Source organism: Phascolarctos cinereus, unplaced genomic scaffold (genome assembly GCF_003287225.1).
Source record: "Phascolarctos cinereus isolate Bilbo 61053 unplaced genomic scaffold, phaCin_HiC Scaffold_5;HRSCAF=322, whole genome shotgun sequence".
NCBI classification, from domain to species: Eukaryota; Metazoa; Chordata; class Mammalia; order Diprotodontia; family Phascolarctidae; genus Phascolarctos; species Phascolarctos cinereus.
Window position 1 is genome coordinate 196,363,134 of NW_027555958.1, and position 23,883 is coordinate 196,387,016.

Genomic DNA, 23,883 nt, shown 5'->3' on the forward strand with positions numbered 1-23,883 from the left:
CAGGAGGACCTGAGTTCAAATCTAGTCTTAGACACTTAACACTTACTAGCTATGTGACCCTGGGCAAGTCACTTAATCCCAATTGCCTCACCAAAAAAAAAAAGTGTGGTTTTAAAATTTAACATCCATGCTGTTACCAAGAATGATTGATTCCATTCAAAGGCATATTAATCAACTCAATGCTTTAGAAAATGTTTTAAAATCTTGCAAAGACTCTTTTGCTATTGTAAAACAATTAAACCACAGATGTTTGAGCCTGTGGTTATACATGCATAATAAAATAATTGAAGTAAAAAATGTACTTTTGATTCAGGTATCTGCATATTTTAGGTGGAACATTTAAGTCTAATTTTTTTCCAATTGGCATAATTCTTTACCTCATTTTTTAAATGTGTACATAGAAAGAAAGGATACATATACAGAAACTAAATGTAAGAGAGATAGCAGTCCAAATGTCATATCACATGTCTGATGGATGAATTGTTTATAAAAAATATATGTTGGATCAAAAGTTGGAAAATTTTATGATTTCCAGTCTAAAGAAGAACAAGCATTATGGGTGTAGATCATAAGTTTTCTTTTTCGAAAGCATATCATTTGCTGCTATCCTTCCTCTATAGTAGGGTTCTCAATAACATCAATAGTAACAACAGCTACTATATATATATACATACACACACACACGCACACATATACATATATGTGTATATATACTCATATATGTATATATATATACATATAAAAGTATATATGTGTGTATACACACACACACATATGTCTCATTTTGTTCTCAAAATATTCCTGGGAGATGTCCCCATTTTACAGATGGGAAAACTGTGGCTGATATTTTAAGTGATTTGTCCAGGGACACACAGATAGTGAATATCTGAGGCCAGATTTGAGCTCAGATCTTCCTGACTCTGAGTCCATTGCTATATCTACTCCCTCCCCCACTCCCAGTTGTCTCTAGAGATTATTGTACATGACACAACCAAAATTCATCCCTAGCTATTGAGGAACCAGAATGATGCCTACCATACAGGCCTTCATGCTGGAAGGATGCCATATAGACACACTTTTGTATGCAAGCAAAGAATTTACTTGAGCTTAAGGAAAGCCAAATACCTGCCTGGAATGGAGAGCTGCCCTATGATAATTTTCTCTTGTAGTTTCAAATTAATTATTATCTTTTAAATGCTATGTGTTATCTGTATGTTTCCCCACCACCTTATTTTTCTAAAACTAAAACACACACACAAAAAAATGGGCAGATAAAACACAAAAGAATATTTTTTTCCTTGAAAAACAGAGCTCAAATACTGTCCCTCCCAAAAAAGTCTCTCTGTTGTTGGTCGGTTGTGAGTTGGATGTATTTTGTCAGTTCAAATTTAAGTGCTATCCAGGGATGAGGCAATGTGTTCACTTACCAATATGTATGTCACTGATGTATCCTGTGTGGTTTATGCAGGCAAAAGGGAACCTGCAGCCTCGAGGCCACATGTGGCCTTGAGGACCTAGAGGGCCACATGCAGGTTCCCCACCTCTGCCCTAGGACATCTACCTATAAGAGATACTATGGCTTCTAGCAATGCCTCATTCAGATACACCTTACTAATATTGATAACTCTAGTATGAATCCATATAGCCTTTGTAACTCAAAAGACAGTACAATGAGGTATCTGGTAGTGAATGAGAAAAATTCTTTGAATAAAAGAGATTATAGGACTATAAGAAATCCTCAAGCTTCCAATATTCCCAGATAAGCCTACAATATCCTGGAAAATGGATGTTAAGTAACCTCTTACTCATGTTTATCATTGCAATTATGTAATTTTGGGATACTGATTATTCATATCATGCCTAGAAGGCTGGTTAGTTAGGAGGTTAGTTTAAATCCTGCCTCACACACATACTAGCTATGTGGCCTTGGGGAAGCCACTTAGCACATTAATGTTCTTAGACTGTTCTCTTAGTCACAGAATTGCTAATATGCATCTGTAGAGGGAGTTTTCCTCCCAGGGAGTTCCCTATGCTGATGAACTCAAAGGTCTGGTTAAAAAAATCAACGAAAAAGAAATTAAATAACACTACTTCAGTCTTTCATCATCCACATATCTCTTCTTCACTGGTAATTTGAAAAAAAAAAGGACAAAAATATTCTAATGTGAAATATCTTATGATTGGCTCTACTTTAGTTTTATTAACTTCTGTTATGTATGTTCATTAAATGAAATACATGAAACTATCATCTATCACCAGCGTGTTTCATTATTTTCCTTTTCTCTAAGACATAGAAAGTTCCATATACATTTATTTTGCTTGGGGGAATTTTTATTTAAGAGAACTATATATTGCTTACTTCAGAGGCCTAAGAGTTCACAGGGTATCAGATGTGTTTGAATTCTAATATATTTAAGTGCATAAGTTTTCAGAATGAGAAGGACATGGATAGGTCATCCAATCCAACCCTCTCATTTTATAGATGAAGAAAATTAGGCCCCTTGAGATGAAATGACTTTCCCAGGATCATACAATTTCTAAGAGGCATAGCGGAGTCTTGAGCCTGGTTTTAGCATTCTTTCTACTATAACATGTGGTCCTCCATTAAAAAAAAATTAAGAGTAATTAATGTACAGTAGCAATATATGAAAAGCATAGTGAAAATTAACTTGAATCTCTTTTTCTAGATAAAGAAATAGATACACTCTTTAAAATGAGATATCTGAAGTAAAAGGTACATAGAACAGCACTTAATTTCACCACAGCACCTAGGCATTATGGTTAATTCATCCCAGACACTGTTACCTGGATATAAAATCAATAAAAGAAATGAGAGAAAGAGATTTTAAGCCCAGAAGGCATTCAAACTTCAAAGATAATACACTTGTACAAGTATTTAAGAGAAATTTACTGCTTTTTTTCCCCCTTAACTTTGGATCTTAACAATAAAAGATCAACTTAATACTATTTAAAGGAGCAGTATGTCTTCATCGATTTCTGGAATTGCCCTCAGAAAATCTATGCTGTATTCAATAGCCATAAAAAGATATATTCTTTAGGCTATTATTATTATTATTATTTTGTGAATGAAGAGTCTCATTTAAACTCTAGCTCTCTCTTAGAAAAAGGCAACATTGCTCCATCAGAAATATTAATTAAGCTGTTAAGATGCAGCTAAAGGGAAAAGATGATGGCCAAATTCAATATATCTAACCGTTATTATTCTGTTGGTTCTCAGTTGTAGTTCTAATAATAGGGACAGAGAGGTGGCTTGTTAATAAAGCATGGAGTTTAGATCCAGAAAGAACAGAGTTTGAAGCCTGTCTCAGACACTTGCTAGTTGTAGAATCTTAGGCAAACCACTTAATCTCTTTGTTTCTCAGTGTTGTTGTTATTATTGTTTTTCCCACCTGTAAAAGGAGGGGATTAGATTTGGTGGCTCTAAAAGTGCTTTACAATTCTATGTCTTTGATATTAGATAGGATAAGCATTGTGCCTGTTATTTCACTGGTTTGAGATATTCCAGATAAGGGATTTGAATTTACCAACACAGATTAGCATCTTCTCCTCAATTTATAGCCATAGAGAGTTTCCTGGAAGACTGAGAGATTAGGTAACTTGCCTCCAGGGTCATGTAGCTAAGTATGTGTTTCAGAGGCAACACTTGAACTAATATCTTCCTGACTTGAAAGATGACATTCTATTTTATTTAGCTGCCTTACTGAGAAGAGATTAGACTTATTTTAAATAAATCAAATATAAATAATTGTTATTGTAAGAGAAAAAATTTCTCAAGTTTTAGATGATCAATAAAACCAAAATGAAACAACTTTTGAAATTGTGGGAAAAACTAAACTTGCTGTTGAAACTATGTGGTTAAAAAAGACTTAGGTAGAAGGAGCCTTGGAAGTCATCTACACAGTACAATGAATTTAAAACTGTGGATAACGGGGATTTTGAATTGAAACTTCTGTCATGTGATGTAACATGTGTAATGAAAAATATTTATAAAAGTTAAGCCAAAATCCTTTATGTCACTAGCAAAACTACAAAACTACCAAAGAAAAAAACCCTTACTTCAAATATCTAGATACAACAATTACTGTTCTGTATAAGAATTTCTATATAACTTTTTCTTTTCATTAACAAACTAAAAAACCCTACAATTCAGAATGGGCTCCTTAGGAGCAAATCATGCTTGGCTGATCTCATTTTTTTGAAAGGGTTATTAGAAGGGTTTTCCACAAAAGTTTTACTCTAGTGCCTCATTGTGCTGTTAATTGTTAGCTCTTGAAGGTCAGTGCAATGCAAGAAAAGCAGGCTTTGATACTGGGAAAGCAAAGCATTTAGTATGGTTCCAGTGACAGACCATGTCAGCTTAAGCTAAGCATGGAAAGGCTCCTCATTAGCATGTTGGCTGCAAAGGGATGAATTCTTTGGCAATGTCAATGCATGAAAAAAAGAAAAGTACAAAATTGCACCCAGGCAGATGTAGCTCTCTTATTTTTCTACAATCAACAGTTGTAGAGTGGCAGAGGGTGATAAGAATGACAAAAGTCATTGTACTATCAACAAATAGGAATTTCGCTGTTCACTAAATATACACACTTTATTTGACAAGTGAGCTGGTATCCTAACTAGAAGAATAGCAATACACCTTCATTGGCATTCATACTATAAATGAAATCAGAAAATGTAAAAAACAGATGCAGCTAAATTGCAGGCAAGCAAAAGGGAAATAGAAGGATGCATGTTGGACATAAGTAGACTTCAGCATTCTCATATGCAGCAAGTGAGTAAATGAACCTCTTGAAAAATATGAATGAGAAGTCTGTGTGGACTAGTAGGAGAAGGGAATGATATACGGACAGACCAAAAATTACATTGGTATGCATGAAATATTTCTTAAAATGAATTCACTTATATTAATTAAAAAATTTAAAAAAATGAGTTCACCCATGTTGGGTAGTTCCTCTGGTAAAATTATGGAAGGGCACAGATGAGAATCACATAGGGCAAGGCAATATGAATAGTACGTGTTTGATATGAGAGGAGAGTGGCCCCTATTGGAGATGAATCCATTGAAGTACAATAGTAAGTCCTGAGAGACCTATAGAGTAGCAAATAAATGATGTTCCTATATTTCTGTAAGATATTTGATATTTTAGTAGACAAGATGGATAATGTAGACCAGATGATCACACAGTTAGCCAAAATTTAGATTGACTGACTAGATCAAAAAATATCTAGCTTCTCTAGTAGGTTGTCTTAGGGCTCTTTCCTTGGTCAGCCTCTGTTCAACATAACTGACAACTTCAAAAGTAGGGATAATAACATATTAATAAATGACAAAAACCTAGGACTGACAACTAATGTTAGATGTCAGTATTTGGATTAAAAAAAAAGATATTGATGAAGCTTGAATAATAGGAAGTCTGAAGCCAATAAGATGGAATCTAACATGGATAAGTGAAAAGTTCTACAATTGGGTTAAAAAAATACATAAACAAATATAGCTTTGTCAAAAATGGGAGAAGTATAGTTTCGTCAAAAATGTCCTATGAATTTACATTAACTATAAATTTACTGTCATTCAATAATATAACATGAAAAAAAAAGTTACATGATCTCTGAGGCATTAATATAAGGTAGAACATCCAAAGCAAGGAAAAAGATAGTCTTGATTCACTCTACTTTAGTTAGAACACAGAGTGTCAATTCAATTCCATAAGTGTTTTCTAAGTCCTAAGCTATATACTAGGTTCTGTACTGGGAATGGGATACAAAGCCAAAAATGAAATAGTCCCTGCCCTCTTAGAGCTTACATTCTGTCAGAGGGTGATGCTCATTTTCATGTATCACATTTAAGAAGCACATTGAAAAGCCAGAGTAACTGCAGGGAAATATGAGTAGAATGTTGAAGGATCATGAAATTGAGTCATATAAGAATTGGTGAAAAACCTGGGGATATTCAGCCTAGAATAGAGAAGTCTTGGGCAGGACCATAATAGCTATCATCACATGTTTTGAATGGCTCTTATATGGGTAAGCTTCAGTTAAGTAGATCATTTTTTTTTTTTGCCAGAAGGAAAAACTAGGACCAAATGGGTAGAAGTTACAGGGAGACAGTTTTTCAAAACAGTATAATAAAGAACTTTCTAAGAGACATGTACAAAAAAAGAGTTGCCTTGAGAAAGAGTGAATTCCCCACTACTACAGGTAATTTTAGGTGGAGGCTGTCTGAACAGTATTGAGAAATATTGCAGAAGAGATTCATGCATTGGGTAAGGTATGAACTAATTGCCTGTAGAGTCCCTTCCGTCATTGAAATTCTATTATGGCATGGAAACTAAACATAAGCTGTATGAATTAAATTTACTTTTTAAAAATGTACTGGTCTTAAAATTATGTTGAGTTGTCAATTTTTTATTATATTAAGCTAATGAGTCATGAATTCATAGGTTGTTAGAGTTCAAAGGGAACATGACACCCTCCACAGTTACTCAAAGGAGAAAATTGAGTCCTGGAAAATTTAAATGGCAAGTTAGATCACACAACTGATTCCACTCAAATAGTATAATAATTCATATCATAAGATGCTTTTTAAGAATGGTATTAATATAATTGGAAGTAATATGGTTTGAAAAAATGTTTTAAATCAGTTAAAGAGTACTAAATTAGTATGCCTGAAATAAGGTAATGTTAATTTTAATACATGCCAGAATATTCCATTCAGGGTGCATTTATGGGAATACAAGAAAAAAGAAGTAATAGGCATTTATTAAGTGCTTACTATGTTCTAGGCATTGTGCTAAGTGCTTTACAAATATTTCATTTGAGCTTCACAACAACCTTGGGAAGTAGGTGCTATTATTTGCCTCATTTTACATTTGAGGAAACAGACTGGTAGAGGTTAAAACACTTACTAAGGGTCACACAGCTAGTAAGTATCTGAGGCTGGATCTAAAATCAGGTCTTGCTGGCTCCAGGTCCAGTGCTCTTACAGCCTACAACAATCCATTAATGTGGAACAGTGAAAAAGGAATTGGCCAATTAGTCAAAATATATGATTTCTACTCCCATTTCTTTGACCAACCATGTAAGTGAATTTGACCAATCATCTAATCTCTTTACCTTAGATTTCTCATCCATCACATGTGGACCTAACTGATCCTTTCCAAACTATGTGACATTTTGATATCCCCAAATTTTGAAATCTGGTCATATTTTGTTCTAATGGATCAAGACCCCAGACAGTCCAGATAGTAGGTTTAAAAAAAATCATTTGTTTGACTTTTGACATATGCCTTTTCATCTACATTTGAAAAGCAGCAAGCATAATGTTTCAGGATTTCAGAATATCATTCACCATGCATATGACTATTTATTTGTCGGAAAAGACAACTCAGGAAGAACTGGAAAACATTGTCCAAAGCACACCTCTTTGCTTGACTCCTTACTTCCTTTTTCCCCTTCTTCTTGGCAACACTAGTGCAACCCTATTGCAAAGCAGTAGCATAAAAAGAGCAAGATTCCTCCCCTAAAGTTATTTTCTTACATGTTCACTTGATCTTACGATCCTTGAGGTTTGTATTTGGTCCCAAAGGATGAGAAAGAACTCAACTCCCTTTCCCTTCTGCCTTCTACTAGGATGTATTTGGAGTAAGACCAAGGGGAAATTACATCAGCAGTTGAAAAAAAAAAGAAGTTAAATGAGCAAAGGAAGAGATAGTGTCTTGAAGGAGTCATCAGAAGAGGAATTAAGAAGAGCAGCTAGACCCAGGGTCAGTAGTTTAAAGCATCAAAGAATGTTGCTTATTGACCTGCCTTTGCAATTCAATCTTTTCTGAAGGTTGTTAAGATTCTTAGGAATTTGAGTAGCACTGCACAGAAATATCGCCAGTTATCTACGGCAGCATGACTCCTTGAATACACTCTAGGTTGGAAGTGGTGTGAGTGTGACTTTAGATAATTGTTTAGTCTGTTTACTAGGACTAGTAACTCAGCCTCCCAATGGGCGTTCAATTAAATACAATTCTCAAATACCTTTGTTTTCTCTGTAGCAGGCTCTAAATAGATGGTTACAGGACTGAAAATCTGCACTATCTAAAGTCATATTTCAGTTCCGGTAGATATTACAGAAAGAAACTAATGAAGGGGTTGGTCATGTGAACCTTGCATTTCTTATGGTCCTCTGTTTCTAATGTGCTGCTTTGGATAATGAATTGGCCCCCAAATAGCTCTATAACCATGACTGTATTTTCTATGATATATCATTGAAATTAATTTGAAAAAAGTGCTTGAATAAGTATGCTTTTGATAAGACAATTAGCAATTACCTACAATTAAACTTTTTTAGGATTTCCTTTAAAATACTATTAGAATATAAATGCTACTTGCTAAAGACAAATTATTCTAATTTAGAATTGTGTGACTTCTTTAAAATTTAAAACAGTATTACTATAGGCATAAGTCAATGACAAATTTGAGGTACAAAGAGCAATATTTGGTCATTGATTAACAAACATATATATATATATATATATATATATATATATATATATATACATATATCAAAAGCCTACTTTTTAAATTTCTGTATATACCTTATGTTTTTGTTGTTTGGTATTTTAATATGAAAAGCTAGTAAACTATTTTCACAATTATTGTTTATTTACATGAATTTGCCTAAAGCATTTTAAAAGTAGTTTAGTGTTTCTCAAATACTGCACAATTTTGGATCCCAGTTATTAATGTCTGGTCTTGCTTTGCACAAAAGCATTTGTGTTTTGTTGAAATACAAGGAAGCAGTAGCCATCAAAAGGTTTGTTGCAAGAATGATATAAAAAAAAGATAATTTATAAAACCATAATTACTTTAAAAACTGGCAATCAAATATGTGTCCCTCCACCCACTATGAATATTGCATTTCTAAGTGGGAAAATTACGTTTTTATTGCTGCTATTTTACCTTGGAATATTGCTCGCGATCAAGTTCTTGGCTAGAACCAGACCCTGTTGTCTGCTTATAGCGATGTACTTTCATTTTCATCTGTCTTGTTCGCTCTTCCACTACTAAGCTTGCTGTAAAAACACACAATGGAAGTCCATTAAAAGATGTGGAACACCTTTTAAGAACTGAATGGATTAAGACTTCAATGTTAATGATCTTCCAGTTAAATGAAATATAGAAATAATTCACATGACAATAAGCTGGACAATATGCAGAGTTTACAACACTATTGAATGTCAGTCTAGAAATGAATGAAATCTGAATCACACAGGACTTGACACACATATTAGTAACTTAAGATAAGTATCCTAAGTTTTGTCTGAAAGATGTACTCTAAATGCTCATTAAAAATGATTACGTAGAACAAGTTAGTTTCAAATTTGTTATTCTGTTAATTAGCTGACTATCAGGACAACTACAGAGAAAGAATAAACCTGGCTAATAACACATCATACAAATATGCACATGCATACACGCATGAACACATACACTAAATCCTTTCATTTATCTCCAGAAATTGCTTCAAGCAAGGAGCATTTGCTATTCTAAGACATTCTTTATTAAATCATTTATTCCTCACAGTAGCTATTTGTGACTCTTGCCCATTTTCTAGTAGTGTGTGTTTGTGTGCATGTGTGCATACACATGTACCAGCTTAGGCTATTGCTGAGAATAGGATCATTAGTGAAAAAAAAAGTCAATTTTTCAATAGAGCTTTGTGTTATGTCCAAATCAGATGCATGAAAAATCTAATTTGAAAATTTACTTTTCTTCCTTTAAATTACATGTGTTGAAATGCATTCCTTTTTAACCTTTTCCCCCTTCTAAAGTAGCAAATTATTGAAATTTTGGGGAAAGGTTGCCCCTTGAAGATAATATCTTCTTTTTAAAAAAAACAATCATTATGAACATCAATAAGCATGTTGACTATAGGAACACTCTCCTTCTATTACTTAAACAAAAGAAGATGCAGACTTGAAAAAGCATGGTTACGTATTCATTCTACTCTCCTAAAGACTCATAACTCATTTGTTCAAGGTCTACGCATATGTTTGTGATTCAATTTATGCCAATTTTGAAGACTACTTTACTTCTGTCAGAAACTGTTTCTCAGATCTCTTTTGAATCCTCTATAGCATCTAACATGCTGTAGGCACTTAAAAAGTACTTGTTGATTTTATTAACTGATTAGATAGGAAGCCTTTTTTTTTTTAAAGATATCCAGACACTTCAGAACAACAAAGAAGCTTTTATCACATTTGGTTCAACTGGATACTGAGTTAATCTCACAGCAGCCAACACCCTAGATAAAAAGTCTGGCTTTAGAGGTAGGAAGTTCTAGGTTCAAAACCCACCTTTGATATTTACCAGCTGTGTGACCATGGGCAAGCTATTTGACCTCTCTGAGCCTCAGTTTGCTATTGCATAAAAGGGAGGTATTAATGGCTGTGGTAACTCCCCCATTGGGTGGTTGTAAGGCTTAAATGAGATAATGTATATAAAGTGTGTTTTAATACTCTAAGAACTCTATAAATGCCAACTATTTTGACCTCAAGTGTCCTATCAAATTAAGCTTACAATCTAGGTAGTTGAAAGACGACCAAATTTCACAGAATTACAGAAACAGAGAGTTGGAAGAGAACCCAGAGGCCATCTCATCAAACACAATTATTAAAGGAATTTCTACTATAACATACCCAACATGTGGCCTTCCAGCCTCTCCTTGATTTTTTTTTTTTTGAGTTTTGGATCTACTTCTTACTGCTTGCATGATTTTAGATGCGTTTACTTGAAAGAATAAAAAGCTTTCATTAAACATATACTATGTGCCAAGCACTGTGTTAGGTATTAGACATAGAAATACAAAAGAAAGACAGTCCCTGCACTCAAAGGGCTCATGATCTAGTAGGAAGAGCTTATATTCTAATATTTAACCTTCCAGAACCTGTTTCCTTGTTTGTAAAGTGACTGGTCTACACTAGATAAGATCACTTTGTGCTCTAAATCTCTGATTTTCTGATGCAGATAAGTCTGGACCTGTGAGTCTACTGTTATACAATAGTCTCAGGTAAGGGAAACTGCTACTAAGGCAAGTCAGCAGCTTCTCTGCAATTTACAATTTAAGCTCTTATAGAGCTTCCCAGAACATTGGAAGTCAAGTGACTTGCTCAGAGTCACACAGTCAATATATGTCATAGTTGGGATTTGAACACAGGTCTTCCTGGCTTTGAGGCTGGCTCTCTATACATAATGCCACAGTCTCTTCTGATCATACCTGCAAAGGCCAAGTGTTCCATGCCTACCATGTGTGCAGATGCTCATTTGCCATATGGATAGAACATTTAATATCAGCACTATGATTGTTAAGATGATGGATACTGGAGAACATCAGCACTGTCATCATTGTGTCCTTTCCTCCCTTCATCTCATCACCATTTCAGAGATCTCCAGTCCATGGTCAAATAGCAATAGCACAAGGGTCTCTGGTATCACCCTTTTGTGAAAGTGAAGACTGAAACTCAAGATTGATGCACAGCATAAGAATTTGGTACCTCAGTTAGTTTGTTAAGAAATAGTAATCAGCAAGTACATACATTTGTTAAGCATCAAATAGGAATCTTAACCATGTCTGGGGCACTGACTCATTGGGGAAACTTTAGTAAAGTTTTCAGCCTAGTATCGTAGTTTGGTAAATTACACAAGTTCTCTCCGTCCATCTCATCAAACTTGTTTAAGTCGAATGATGACAAGATGAAGTGAAAGATGACTAAGTTTACTAATATATTTAATATAGCTAATATAATACAAAACACAGAACAAATTAAATTTCCTGAAATTTTATAAACATTGACAGTGAAGGGTATGAAGTGTGATTTTACATGGTGAGAAGAGAGGGAGAGAAGGTGAACATCATAGCATGGCTGCACAAAAAGAAAATGTACAGATTGTCCATAAACTCTTTTCCCTAATTGGGAGATCATGTCACTTGAGCATTCAGTCAGACATCTATCTGCTCTGGAAATAACAGTCACATGACTTAAAATAGACACCTCGATTTGGATCAGAATAATTTTAAATAATATATTGGAAAACTATTTTTCAGAGCTGGATACTATTTTAATGTAGGATTTTTAAGACTGGTTAAGTCATAGCTCATAGTTATATGTATGGATGTTTACTTGGATGTGATTTTATGTGTTTCAGTCCTTGCATAGCCAAACTCTTCTGTTACTGTGTGCTATTGAGCCTCCAGCCAGTTGGACCCTCAATCACTTTGGGTGAAATAATTCAATTGCACACTTTGAAATTGATTTTAATTGTGAAGTTTTTGGAAGGTTGTGTCTAATTCATATCACTAACTAGTCATGGTTGTTATGAGGATCAAATAATATAACATGTAAAGTGCTTCATAAATCTTAATTTCTTATTATTTCATATAATGCCCAACAAAATGACCTTCAAGTAAAAGAAGAATTGAACTGGCAATAATCTCATTACTTTACATATCCACAATCATTTTAAAGAATTCCATTGGTATCATCACTAAACAAATGGAAAATTAGTTATATTAAGCTTAGAGAAATGAAGAGAAATGCTAATTTGTTTACAAAGACAACATTTCAGAATCAGAATTAAGATTTAGAAATCAAGACGAGAAGCTATATTGACACAACATTATAAGTACTTATGCTATATGTTCTTAGAAAAATATCAGGGCTTGGAATATAGCTATCTAGTCTTTAGAGAAGCAATATAAATGGTATGAATCTAGTTTTGATTTTTGTGGAATCAGAATTCTAGGACTATTAGATATTTGACCACTTATATTGTGGTTATAGTATAAGGTTGGCATTTTTGGGGAGTCTCCTGTCAAATTATGTATTGCTATTGTGAAGGACCACAGAAATGGCCTTTCCAATGAGAAATTTTAGTTTCTTCAGAACAATGGAGGAGCTTTTATTGCTTGCTATGGTTGATTTTATTCATTTTCAAAATATTTTATGTTTTCTCAAAGCATTCTAATAAATTCACCCTTTCAGCTGCTGACCCTCAATGATTTTTGCTTGATTCCCTCCATTGTCTTGCCAGTTTTTAATATCTCAATTAATCTCTCAACTATGTACAACTTCATTAATCCTATACAAGACCCTTTGTGGACATACAAAATGAGAAGCTTACCTACAGTATTTGTTTCAATCTTGAAAAGTTCCCTCCTGTGCGGTCATTAAAAGCCATGCTTTGATTATGTTGGAAATTGCTATACTCTGAGTTAAATTCAGTGATGGAACCGCTATGGTGGCAATTCTATTTGGAGGTACAGTATCAATATGGTAACTAGTATAATTAACTAAGTTATTTTCTTAGTTGTACACTAATTTAATAAATATGATAATTTTACAATTATGTTTCATTAGATTCAAAACATTATATATTTTTTCTTATTAGATTGTAATGCTTGACCTTCAAAAGAATGTTGGTGTGAATCATGGACTCAGTATGTATAAGGGTTTATCTCATTATATTTCTTTACTTCAGTTACATGAATGTATTGAAATATTCTCAAAGACAATAGTAATGATTTATTGTAAGTTCATGATGTTGTCTTTCAAATAGAATGATGAAAAAGAATTACAGTATTAATTTTAAATTTAAGCTCTAAACACATTTTGAAAAAAGGCCTTGTTTTTCAAGAAAAAGTGAAATACTGTATTGAATAATCATCTGACATTGAATTATTGAAATAAAAATGCTTAGAACATCAATAATAATAAAATATAAATAAAATTATCTCAGTATATATCAAATACTCTAGGGTTTTAAAGTTTTTAGAAGATTGAAGTTTGGCTAACTTAATATGTACATATATGTTTATATGCATACAAATGGGCTTTTTTAAGATTATCTTCAATGAAGAAAAAGCAAAAAAAAAGAAAAAGGAAAAGAAAATAAACTTCCCGAAACTCTAATATTAAACTTACATTTCATAAACTTTTTATCGTCTTTAATACAAACAGTTCAAGTACTATAATACTCTAATACAGCACTGGTCTCAACTCTTCCTTCTAATAAGGGGACAGAATTCCATCAATAGCTAGCCAACTTATATAATTTTGTCATCCACATCTTCTTATACATTCACCATAGGAAATCTAACCAATTTTCTGAAGGCCTCTCTTCCATTCTCTTCACATTATGCATGTATCTCAATGGAGGACATTGGCTGGACATTGGTTATCCTTTACTGTTGCTAAACGATAGGTTCCTCATTCTTCCTGGTCACACATTTTTCTAGTACCGACTTTTAGATTCCTTCTCCTGAATACTTTGCCACTAATAATATGTTGTCTGCTGACTCCCAACATGCACCTCACTTAGTCATATCAATCTCCCAAATAACAAATAGTTTACTAATAAATTTTCAAAAATTATAGTAAGTTGAAAATCACAATAACTTCATAATTAAATTACCCTGTGCTAGATACATAACTATTAAAATCTACTTCACTTTTCAAAAAAATAAGAATTATTTGGAGTTTAAGAATACTTTTTGGTACTCAAAGATTATTTGGTATACTCATGTAAGTTCATTTTTTATCTTAACTATGTAAAAAAAGTAATGGCTTCATTTTAGACTTTACACTATTTATAACATTCAAATTGCTATATAAATACATATATGTATAATTTCATACTTGTGGCTAAAGGGATAGGCTTGGAATCAAGAAAAACAGTTCAAATTCTGTCTCTGACATACAGTTTGGGTGACCATGGGCAAATCACGTAAACTTTCTGTTCCTGCACGGTAACACTTTAAAACTATAAAATTAGAGAAGAATTCTTAATATGCATCATGGCAGGATGTCCTATATCACACCAAATGAAATACAGTTCTGGGCTCTGTCTTTCTCTGCACGTACATATACATATATACATATATACATACGTGTGTGTGTGTATTGTCTGTCTACCAATCTGATGCTGTTTTATCAATTTTCATTATGGAAATCTGCTTTCACTTTTTGTTTTTTACAATGAAAAATTTTCTTTTTCAAATGACCAAGAGATTCATTAAAATGAATTCATAATACACCAACATCATCTTTATTTATGTCTACTTGAATATATGGATCTCTTTCTTTGTAAATCTCAAATCAGTTCAAATTCATGGTTGGTTAAAAAGTCAATAAAATGTTGCATTGTAGAGGTTTCAAAGCTGAGTGAAAGTTCGATGTTGAAAATTGAAAAATATATCTGTACCACTTGTTGGGGGAAAAAAATCCCACAATGATAGTATTGATTAATGTAAATTAATATAAAATAACTACCATTTCCTCTCAAAGTCCCATTTTAATGACTAGTCATGCTGTTGAAAGTCTATGACATCAGAGAACTAACTCTGGAGAATCTCCAAGCTGAAATTGTTTTGGTTTCAAGGCCAACAGCACACCAGGTATCCATTTTTGCCCCTAAGGACCAGTCTAACTGAAGTCAGATATAAACATCTCCAGAAGCTTGGCCAAAATGTAATACAGTATTTTTGTCCATGCCAACTCATGAAAACAGTCATTTAAAGTACGGGGACATAGCAATATGCCTTAGTGGAGGTAAGACCTATATCTGATGAAAGCAAGGGTATTTAAAAATTTTAAAGAACCGCAAAATGGAATAAATCCTTGCTGAATGAGTAAAGAAATAAACGAGTGAAGGAGTAGGACTTTGAGAATTATATAATAATAATAATAATAATAATAATAATAATAATAATAAAAAAGCAGCTACCATTTACATAATACTTAGTATGTGCCAGGAACTGTGATAATAATTTACAATTATTATTTCATATGATCCTCACAACAACACTGGGAGGTAGGGGCTACCATTATTCACATTTTATAGATGAAGTAACTGAGGCAAACAGAGGTAAATTGACTTGCTCAGGATCACTCAGCTATCAAGTGTTTGAACACAGATTTAAACTCAGGTGTTCCTGACTCCAGGCCTTGCACCCTATTCACCATGCCACAAAACAGTCTAAGAAACAAATTTCCTCAAATAGTGGCAAATATAAAATAATAATAATAGTTACCATTTATTTAGAGCCTCAAGATTTTCAAAGTCCTTTATATATCCCATCCCATTAGATCCTATTAGGTAGCTAGGTAGTTCAGGGAAAAGAATGCTGGATCTGTAGTTAGGAAGAATTGAGCTCAAATCTAGCCTCAAAACTAACAGCCTTATGACCTTGGACAAGTTATTTAACTTGTGTATGTCTCAGTTTCCTCAACGATAAATGGTGATAATAATGGCATCTAGCTCTCAAGGTTGGTGTGAGGATAAAATGAAATAATGTTTGCAAAACGCTTAGCATAGTTCCCGGAAGGCAGATATCATATAAATGCTAGCCATCAGTAATAATATCAATTTCAATAATAATTATTAGGTGCATGTCATTATCCCCATTTTATAGATGAGAAAATTGTGTGTGAGGGAAATTAAATGACTTGCTCAGGATTACACATTTAGCAAGTGTCTGAAGAAGGATCTATACTTCGGTTTTCCTGATTCTCAGTGTAACACGATCAATGAACAAACTATTTGCCTTATGAATTTATATTACAGTAAAAATCTGGTCTCTTTTCATGTCATACCACAAGCCTAAAATACAATGGTAACTTCAGCTAGCCATGTTATCCAATTCATAAAGCTTCCTAGTGTAATAAAAAACAGACAAACAAACTTGGTCTATGTGAGAAGAATGCTGATATTCCCCTATAACTTTCACATTCATTCTTCACTTGCTAGTACCTGAGGTAAACATCCTTAATTGTTTCAAGTTTAAAATCTTTTATTTTTATCTTAATAGTATTAAAGGAAAAATATTTCCCAAACTTGTGCCATAGCATCGTTGAGCTTGAAGAGGCACCAGAGGCTATTGGTTCAACTCTATCATTTTACAAATGAGGAAACTGAGGCCCAGAGAGGTTAAGACAATTGCTGAGAGCCACACAGTTATTAACGTGTATCTTTATTGGCAAAAAATTATCTTTTCTTATCTTTAAATTCACAATATTTTAAATATTCTCATTTATCTTTGTATCTTCGATCTAACAGAAATGTGAATAATAATTTCTGGAAGAAAAAAAGTTATATTGTTTATATAATAATCTTTCCACATTAAACATATAGAGAAAAATTACTTGATGCAAAGATTAGGAACTGTATGCAAACACTTTATAGAAGTTTTAACCTTTTAAAAATAATATAAATTAACAAAATACCCTAAAGAAGTCAGTCATGTCACTACTAGAAAACTCAATTGTGTGTAATTGTCACTGCAGATTACTTTGTGAAGTGGGCTCTTTTCATTTGGAACTGAATTCAATGAAGTAAATTCACTCAGACACACACTGTGCTGTGTGTATAGACTTGGCTTAAGTTGGAATCTGACAATATCTAATTAATGGCAGAGGTAAATGACAAGAAATCTAATACTTGCAAATTGTCAGGTGCAGTAAGATATGATAACGAAGGACATTAATATTTAAAGACAATGCTTATTAAATTTTGTATCTCAAAGGGACAAAGGCACTGGACATGGAGTCTGAAAGATATGAATTTGAATTCTGCCTCAGACACTAGCTGTGTAACATTGGACAAGTCACTTATCTTTCTTTGATTTCAGTTTCTTCTTCTGTAAAAGAGCCTTTAAGGTCCATTTCAGCTCTAAATCTATGATACTGTGGCCATGTAAATTGAATCTTTACAGGTTGAAGGAAACTAAGAATTGTGGAGTTAAAATGAATCAAGAGAACTAGAACTCAGGTCTCCTGATTCAAAACCAGTGGCTTTGTATTTACAATGCAATCCAGTATATAGTGAGTAATAGTTGTATGGGTTTTCCTGTTCATTTGTCATAGCTTTTGGGAGGGAGGGGATCCAGAATGGTTATCTGATCAATATAGAGAACTCCCTAACAAAGAGTCTCCCTCTGCTAATGGGGACACCTTTCTTCAATTTGTTGGCTGTCACGCTGAGAAGTTAAGCCTTGCCCAGGGTCACATGTACAGTATTTGTTAGAAGTGAAATTTCAATGTAGGTCTTGATTTGGAGGACAGCTCTTTATTCGTTACATTTCTGGTTTTGTTGTTGAGTCATTTCAGTTGTGTCTGACTCTTTGTCAAACCATCAGTGGTTTGCCATTTTTATCTCCACTTTATTCATTATAGCAATTTTATTATCAGCACAATCTACATTGCCAAAGGCAATTGTATGCAATAAATTATTTTTCAAAAAAAGAAATATTCAGAGATTAAACAGGAGTCAAAGATGAGAAGGCTTACGTAACTGTGGCACAGAAACACCAGGCTATCATTTCCAAAGTAGGAGCAAAAGTTATAGATTGAAAAACTGCTAAATTCTAGGATATTCTCTCCTTTAGGGAGCAGATAGAAATAGAAATATTTATATAATATGAATTTTAAAATATCCTATTGTTATGGCCATTAACGTAAATATGCAGTTGAATATGATCATATTTTTTTCCAATGGGAATGCACAGTTTTCAAATACACTGATAATTAAAGTTGATGATTTGAATCTTTCCATTTGTAGAACAAATGGAAAATTGTAGTCAATAATTCCCCTAGCTCATTTATTATTGCTTCACTTGACAAATTCTATTCTTCTATAATAAATGACCAAATATAAGAAATCATTAGGTTAAAGGAATTCATTACAGACATCTTCCACAATGTCATAGTCTTCAGGTTACTTTTTCCATAAAAAGGAATTTAACATGCCCCCTTTTCATGTTGTCTAAATAATCAAAAGATCTATCATATCAACAAATTCCTACAATTGTCTTATGTGCTTTAACATGCATACATGTATGTGAAAACACACAAACACATGTATACATATAGGCAGGACTTAAAATGATTTGACATTACAGAAATGTCAATGTTTATTTCCGTGAAAAAGATATTTCAATCTGCAAGAGCATGAAGTAAATTTAAGTCCTGTCCATTATGTGGATGAATATTTACTTTGAACCAGAAACTGAAATAAATGCCCAAAGTAGTAAACCTCTCTTACCAGGAAAACATAAAAAATGTATTATAACTGTATGTTTACTAGAGATGCTTAATTTTTTTCTTGCAGAGGCAAGACCCAAATTTAATTTAATGAATTTTTTTTAATGGAAGATTTTCATCTTGTGAGATATCCCATTTATTCCCATACACTGACATAACAGCCCTAGAATCCCAAATCACATATTTGTGACTTGTCTTAAGCTAATGACTTTATCAAACCTATTTTGCTAAGCTGCTTAAATCAATCCCTGCAATTCCTAAACAATGACATAGACTTCTCAAGAGTTGAAACCACTTTAAAAATGTATGAGCACCAATGAAAATATTAGTCCCTGAATAGATGATACAGTTAGATTTTTTAAGAATAACTGAAGCATTCTTGGGCAACTGGGCAGTATAAAAGGCAGTCTTCTAGGATGGCACTCTGTCATTTTTTTTTACAACGCTGCTGTGCTCCATTCATATTTGGACTATAACTGACTCTTTTGCAGGGAGGGAAATAGAAATAATCACTTGATTTTGATCTTAATTGATTAATTAATGAACAAAATTAATTAATTTAATCTCTATAAGTATTCTTCAATGGACCTAGCATTTTTTTCTTTGCTTAGACAATCAGGACTTTGTACTTGTAAATATACTATTGGATAAATAAGTTTTTTGGTTCCCCTTAAAAAATCAACTTTAGAACCCCTCTACTTAGGATTGTGCTAGAGCCAGCTGGTTCAAGAGAGCCAGCTGATTATTAAAATTTCAGGTTAAACTTAAACAAAGTGTTTAATGTACATTTTTTCAGAGGGCTAGTTGTCAAACATTGACTAGAACACGTCCGCCTACTTCTTTTACTAAACTCTGTTAATTTTTAAATAAATAATTCTTCTTCAATCATTCTCCACTTCCTACATAAAGAGGGAACATGAAGACAGTACTGATATTCACAGAGAGAGCAAAAACAAATCACTCTTAATAGCTATTTCACCCATGCTGAAGAGAGACAAATGGCTAATCAACAAACTCAGAAACTACTTATCTTTGAGGAGTAAAAAACTCCTAAAAGTTTCAAAGATTTGCTTGATTTAATTTTTGGGGGAGTATGTATCTTTGAGTGTATCAAAGGACTCTCAGAGTGGAAATTCCTTTCACTAATGCAAAAGATAGATCAGTAACTCACTGGCAACTTAGAGTTGTACATGTCAGAGAAAACTTTCCCTGTCTCCAATCTTATCCCTGTGACATGCAACTTCTCTAGCATGCACACATGTGCACATACACACATATTGCTCAGAAATAAAATTGTATGTAAACATCATCTGTGTTTTAGAGGCAATGTGGCTTAATAGGGAAATGGTATTAGAGTCAGGAAGACCAACTTGTTGAATTCTCACCTCTGATACAACTATTTGTGTCCTCCAGGACAAATTACTTAATGACTCAGTGCCCCAGGAAACTCCCTATGATTAAAAATTGTAGAGAAGCTGCTGATCTGCAGTGGTAAGAGGAGTTCCCTACAATGATAAATAATATCTAGCATTCTATTGGCACTTAAATGTTTGAAAAGTGTATTACACATATCTCATTTTATCTTCACAACTCTATAAAGTAGATTCTGTTATTATCCCCATTTTACAAGCAGACAGAGGTTAAGTAACTTTGTCGGGGATACACAGCTAGTGAGTGTCTGAGGCAGACTTTGAACTGAGGTCTTTCTAACTCCAGGTCCAATGTGCTACCTAGCTGCATCAATGAAACAACAGTTGCAGATCAAAAACAAACCAACAAAACCCTCTAAATAATTCTATTTAAGTGAAAAAAATCTGCAAAGAAGGAGAGAGGGATCCTATGGCACCAAATGGTTTTTGGAGAATTTCTTATCTTCTGAGTCCCCAAAAGTTGCAGTGAAGGCTTGGTTGATAAGTGTGTCAACATTATGATGACAAACAAGACAGAGACTATATTCAAACAACTGCTGCTATACAAATCCATGTAAGTACCCTATCATCAGCCTCACACAATAAATGAGAAAACCTATGGCCATGAAATTTAAGCAACTTCTGCTATATCTGGATATGCGCTCAACAGAAAGAGAAAGAACCTCCCCCTTTTTTCCTTCACTAGACAACTATGTCAATTCAAAATCCTTCCAGTTGATAAATCCTCAAATATCAACCATTATTTCCAAAGCATATTCCTATTAGCAGACATTTCAGAGAAAGTTAGGTCCTATAATCTGTCAGTGCAACATAATGCACCTTCCATGGTGAGACTAAGGTCACTGCACATACGCTAGCATGAATTCATTAATTATGCATAATTGCAATGTGATTACAGTTATCATAGTAATAGTGAGTATGTTGAAAGATTTAGCTAACAATGAGATAGTCAAAGAGAACTATTTGCGGAAAACCCTTTTCAGTTTGTTCACATGAATTTAATCTCACTAAGAGATCACACACTTATTTGCATTTATTGTAACTGAAGTTGCTAGCCCTTAATGGAAGGAAGACCAGCTTATCTACTGAAATATCTCTTATTGAATAAGCTGCATTTTGACATTGAGTAGGTCTAGAACTTTCCTTACAAAGCCAGCTGGGTTTGAGATTATAATTCTTACAACTTTATTCTTTCTCAAAGTTGAAACATACAAACAACCCTGTCCTAACTTCTTTGTTTCTTTTGAGGGCTCTAATTATCCTTCCAATCACTCTGATTTATAGCCTCAGCATCACCCTAGCCTGCCACTCTTCTTAAATATCAATTGTCGAATCTTATCATGTCTCAATTCAAAAACATCTTTGACATCTATCCCCTTCTCTCTATTTTGGGTCACTATCCCAATCCAGGTCATCATCATGTCTCACTTGGACTATTGCAATGGTTTCCTATTTAGTCTTCCTGACTCAAGTGTTTTTCCTCTCCAGTCTGTCTTCCACACAACTACCAATTAGATTTTGCAGAGTTCAGGTTTGACCATGTTTCTACTGCATTTAATAAATTCCAGTGGCTCCCTGTTGCCTCTAGATCAAATATAAACTATTCTATTTATCATTTAATATTCTTCACTTCCCTGCCCCACCTATTTTCCAGCTTTGTTACATATGACTACCCTTCCTAAATTCGATAGTTCAGCTGACCTAGCTTTCTTGGCTTCATCTTCTTTGTTGTTGTATTGTCTTTTGAATGTGGCTGGAACATACTGCCTCCTCTCCTCTGCTTCTGCCTTCTAAAACTCCCTTTTTCCTTCATAATTCAGCTTAAACACCATCTTCTAAATGAAACCTTTCCTGATCCCCTTGTCTGCTTACATCCCCTGACAATAATTTGTTTTCCATTTTTTGTTATATATTTTTATATGCACATATTGCCTTCCCTGATAGAGTGGAAGCTCCTCAAGGAGAGGGACTGTACATTTTTGTTTTTGTATCTGCAGTGCTTAGTACTCGACACATTGTAGGTGTTTAATAAACACTTGTGGATTGATTATTAATTCTTTCCCAGGTGGTCTTTTGTTTTAACCATGTGAAGTTTAGTTTTCTCTATATATATGTGATTATAACACAGTACACATTGTACTATACAGTAGCTCAGTACAACTGAATGAATGAAACTGATCCTTTTAATAAGTGTCTATGATTGTAGTCTATGATAAGTCTATGATTGTAGGACTGATTTTTTAAAAAGTGATTTTGATGTGCTTAAAAAAAAGTTAATGCTTCCTGGATAGTTAATTCTTCTATTCACTTTCACCCTTAAGTCAAAAGGAAAGTCTGTAAACCAGTTTCTGATTCTACTTTGCACTTTTTACCAGCATTTTGATGCATTTCCAAAATTACATTAGTAGGATTTATCCAGTTTTTCAGGGAATACAATACAAGGGATGTAAAGGAATAAAAATGCTTTTTAACTGACGACTTTTAAGAACTTGTACCTATCAGAACATTTTGGTCTGTCACAGCCTTGATGTTGTTATGTAATAGGCTGTTAAAAGGAAAACAGAAATATGGACATTGTTAGTTCCTCCTCCCATTTTCCCATCTCCAGAAGATGACAGACCTCTTTCAGATACATTGGATATATTTCATTAAATGGAAGAAAATATTCTGGAACAAGGTCCCCATTACAATTTGCAGTGAGAATATTGTAAACTGAGTAGCAGTGACCATTATGAGGGAAGCCTTTGTGGCCTTCCTCCAAGGCATAATTATAGGATTTATTATCATAGTAAGGCTGAGGTGGGTATTCTGGGCAATAGTTTTATGACTCAACTGTCTCACTGAGAAATGCTGAGCAATTTGAAAACTAGAATGATGACTCTGGAGACTCACTTTAGCATGTAGTATGCACTGGCCATAGAGGACCATTAGTTCAAAATCTTGACCATAAATTAAATCCATCAGTGTACAACAACCAGGAAGACTTCTCTATTTTCAATCTAGTTCTAAAGGTCCAGCACATAGCTAGCAGGGAAATTATCTCTATTGTAGGGATTCCAGACAAAACTTTTAATTGTTCCAAGTCAATCTGGACCTCAAAACTGACTCATGGGGTCATAGGGTTTATGGTTCAAAGGAACCTTAAAGATTTAGGATAGCTCCTTCATTTTAGAGGTATGGAAATGGAGGCCCATAGAGGTAAATTAATTTGCCCAAGACTATACAAGGTATTTAAATATCCCTGGACCTTTGACTTAAAATTCAGCCTTCTTTCCCCTATACCACACTGCCTTGCTTACCATTTTAATTTCATTTTCCATTAATAAAATTTGGTTGGTAGGTGATAG

General features: G+C 33.8%; 1 protein-coding gene across 23 annotated transcripts in view; it reads right to left on the reverse strand.

Moving 5' to 3' along the window:
* The window catches only part of RIMS1 (regulating synaptic membrane exocytosis 1), a 699,885-nt gene that overhangs the window by 119,971 nt on the left and 556,031 nt on the right, over positions 1-23,883 (reverse strand). For 14 of the 23 annotated variants that reach the window (XM_078155292.1, XM_078155286.1, XM_078155284.1 and 11 more), the window contains one exon: positions 8,971-9,083. The exons of the other annotated variants lie outside the window; for them this stretch is intronic. In XM_078155292.1, coding sequence (XP_078011418.1) covers positions 8,971-9,083 — 113 coding nt within the window. The remainder of the gene's footprint in view (positions 1-8,970; positions 9,084-23,883) is intronic. 23 annotated transcript variants of the gene reach the window in all.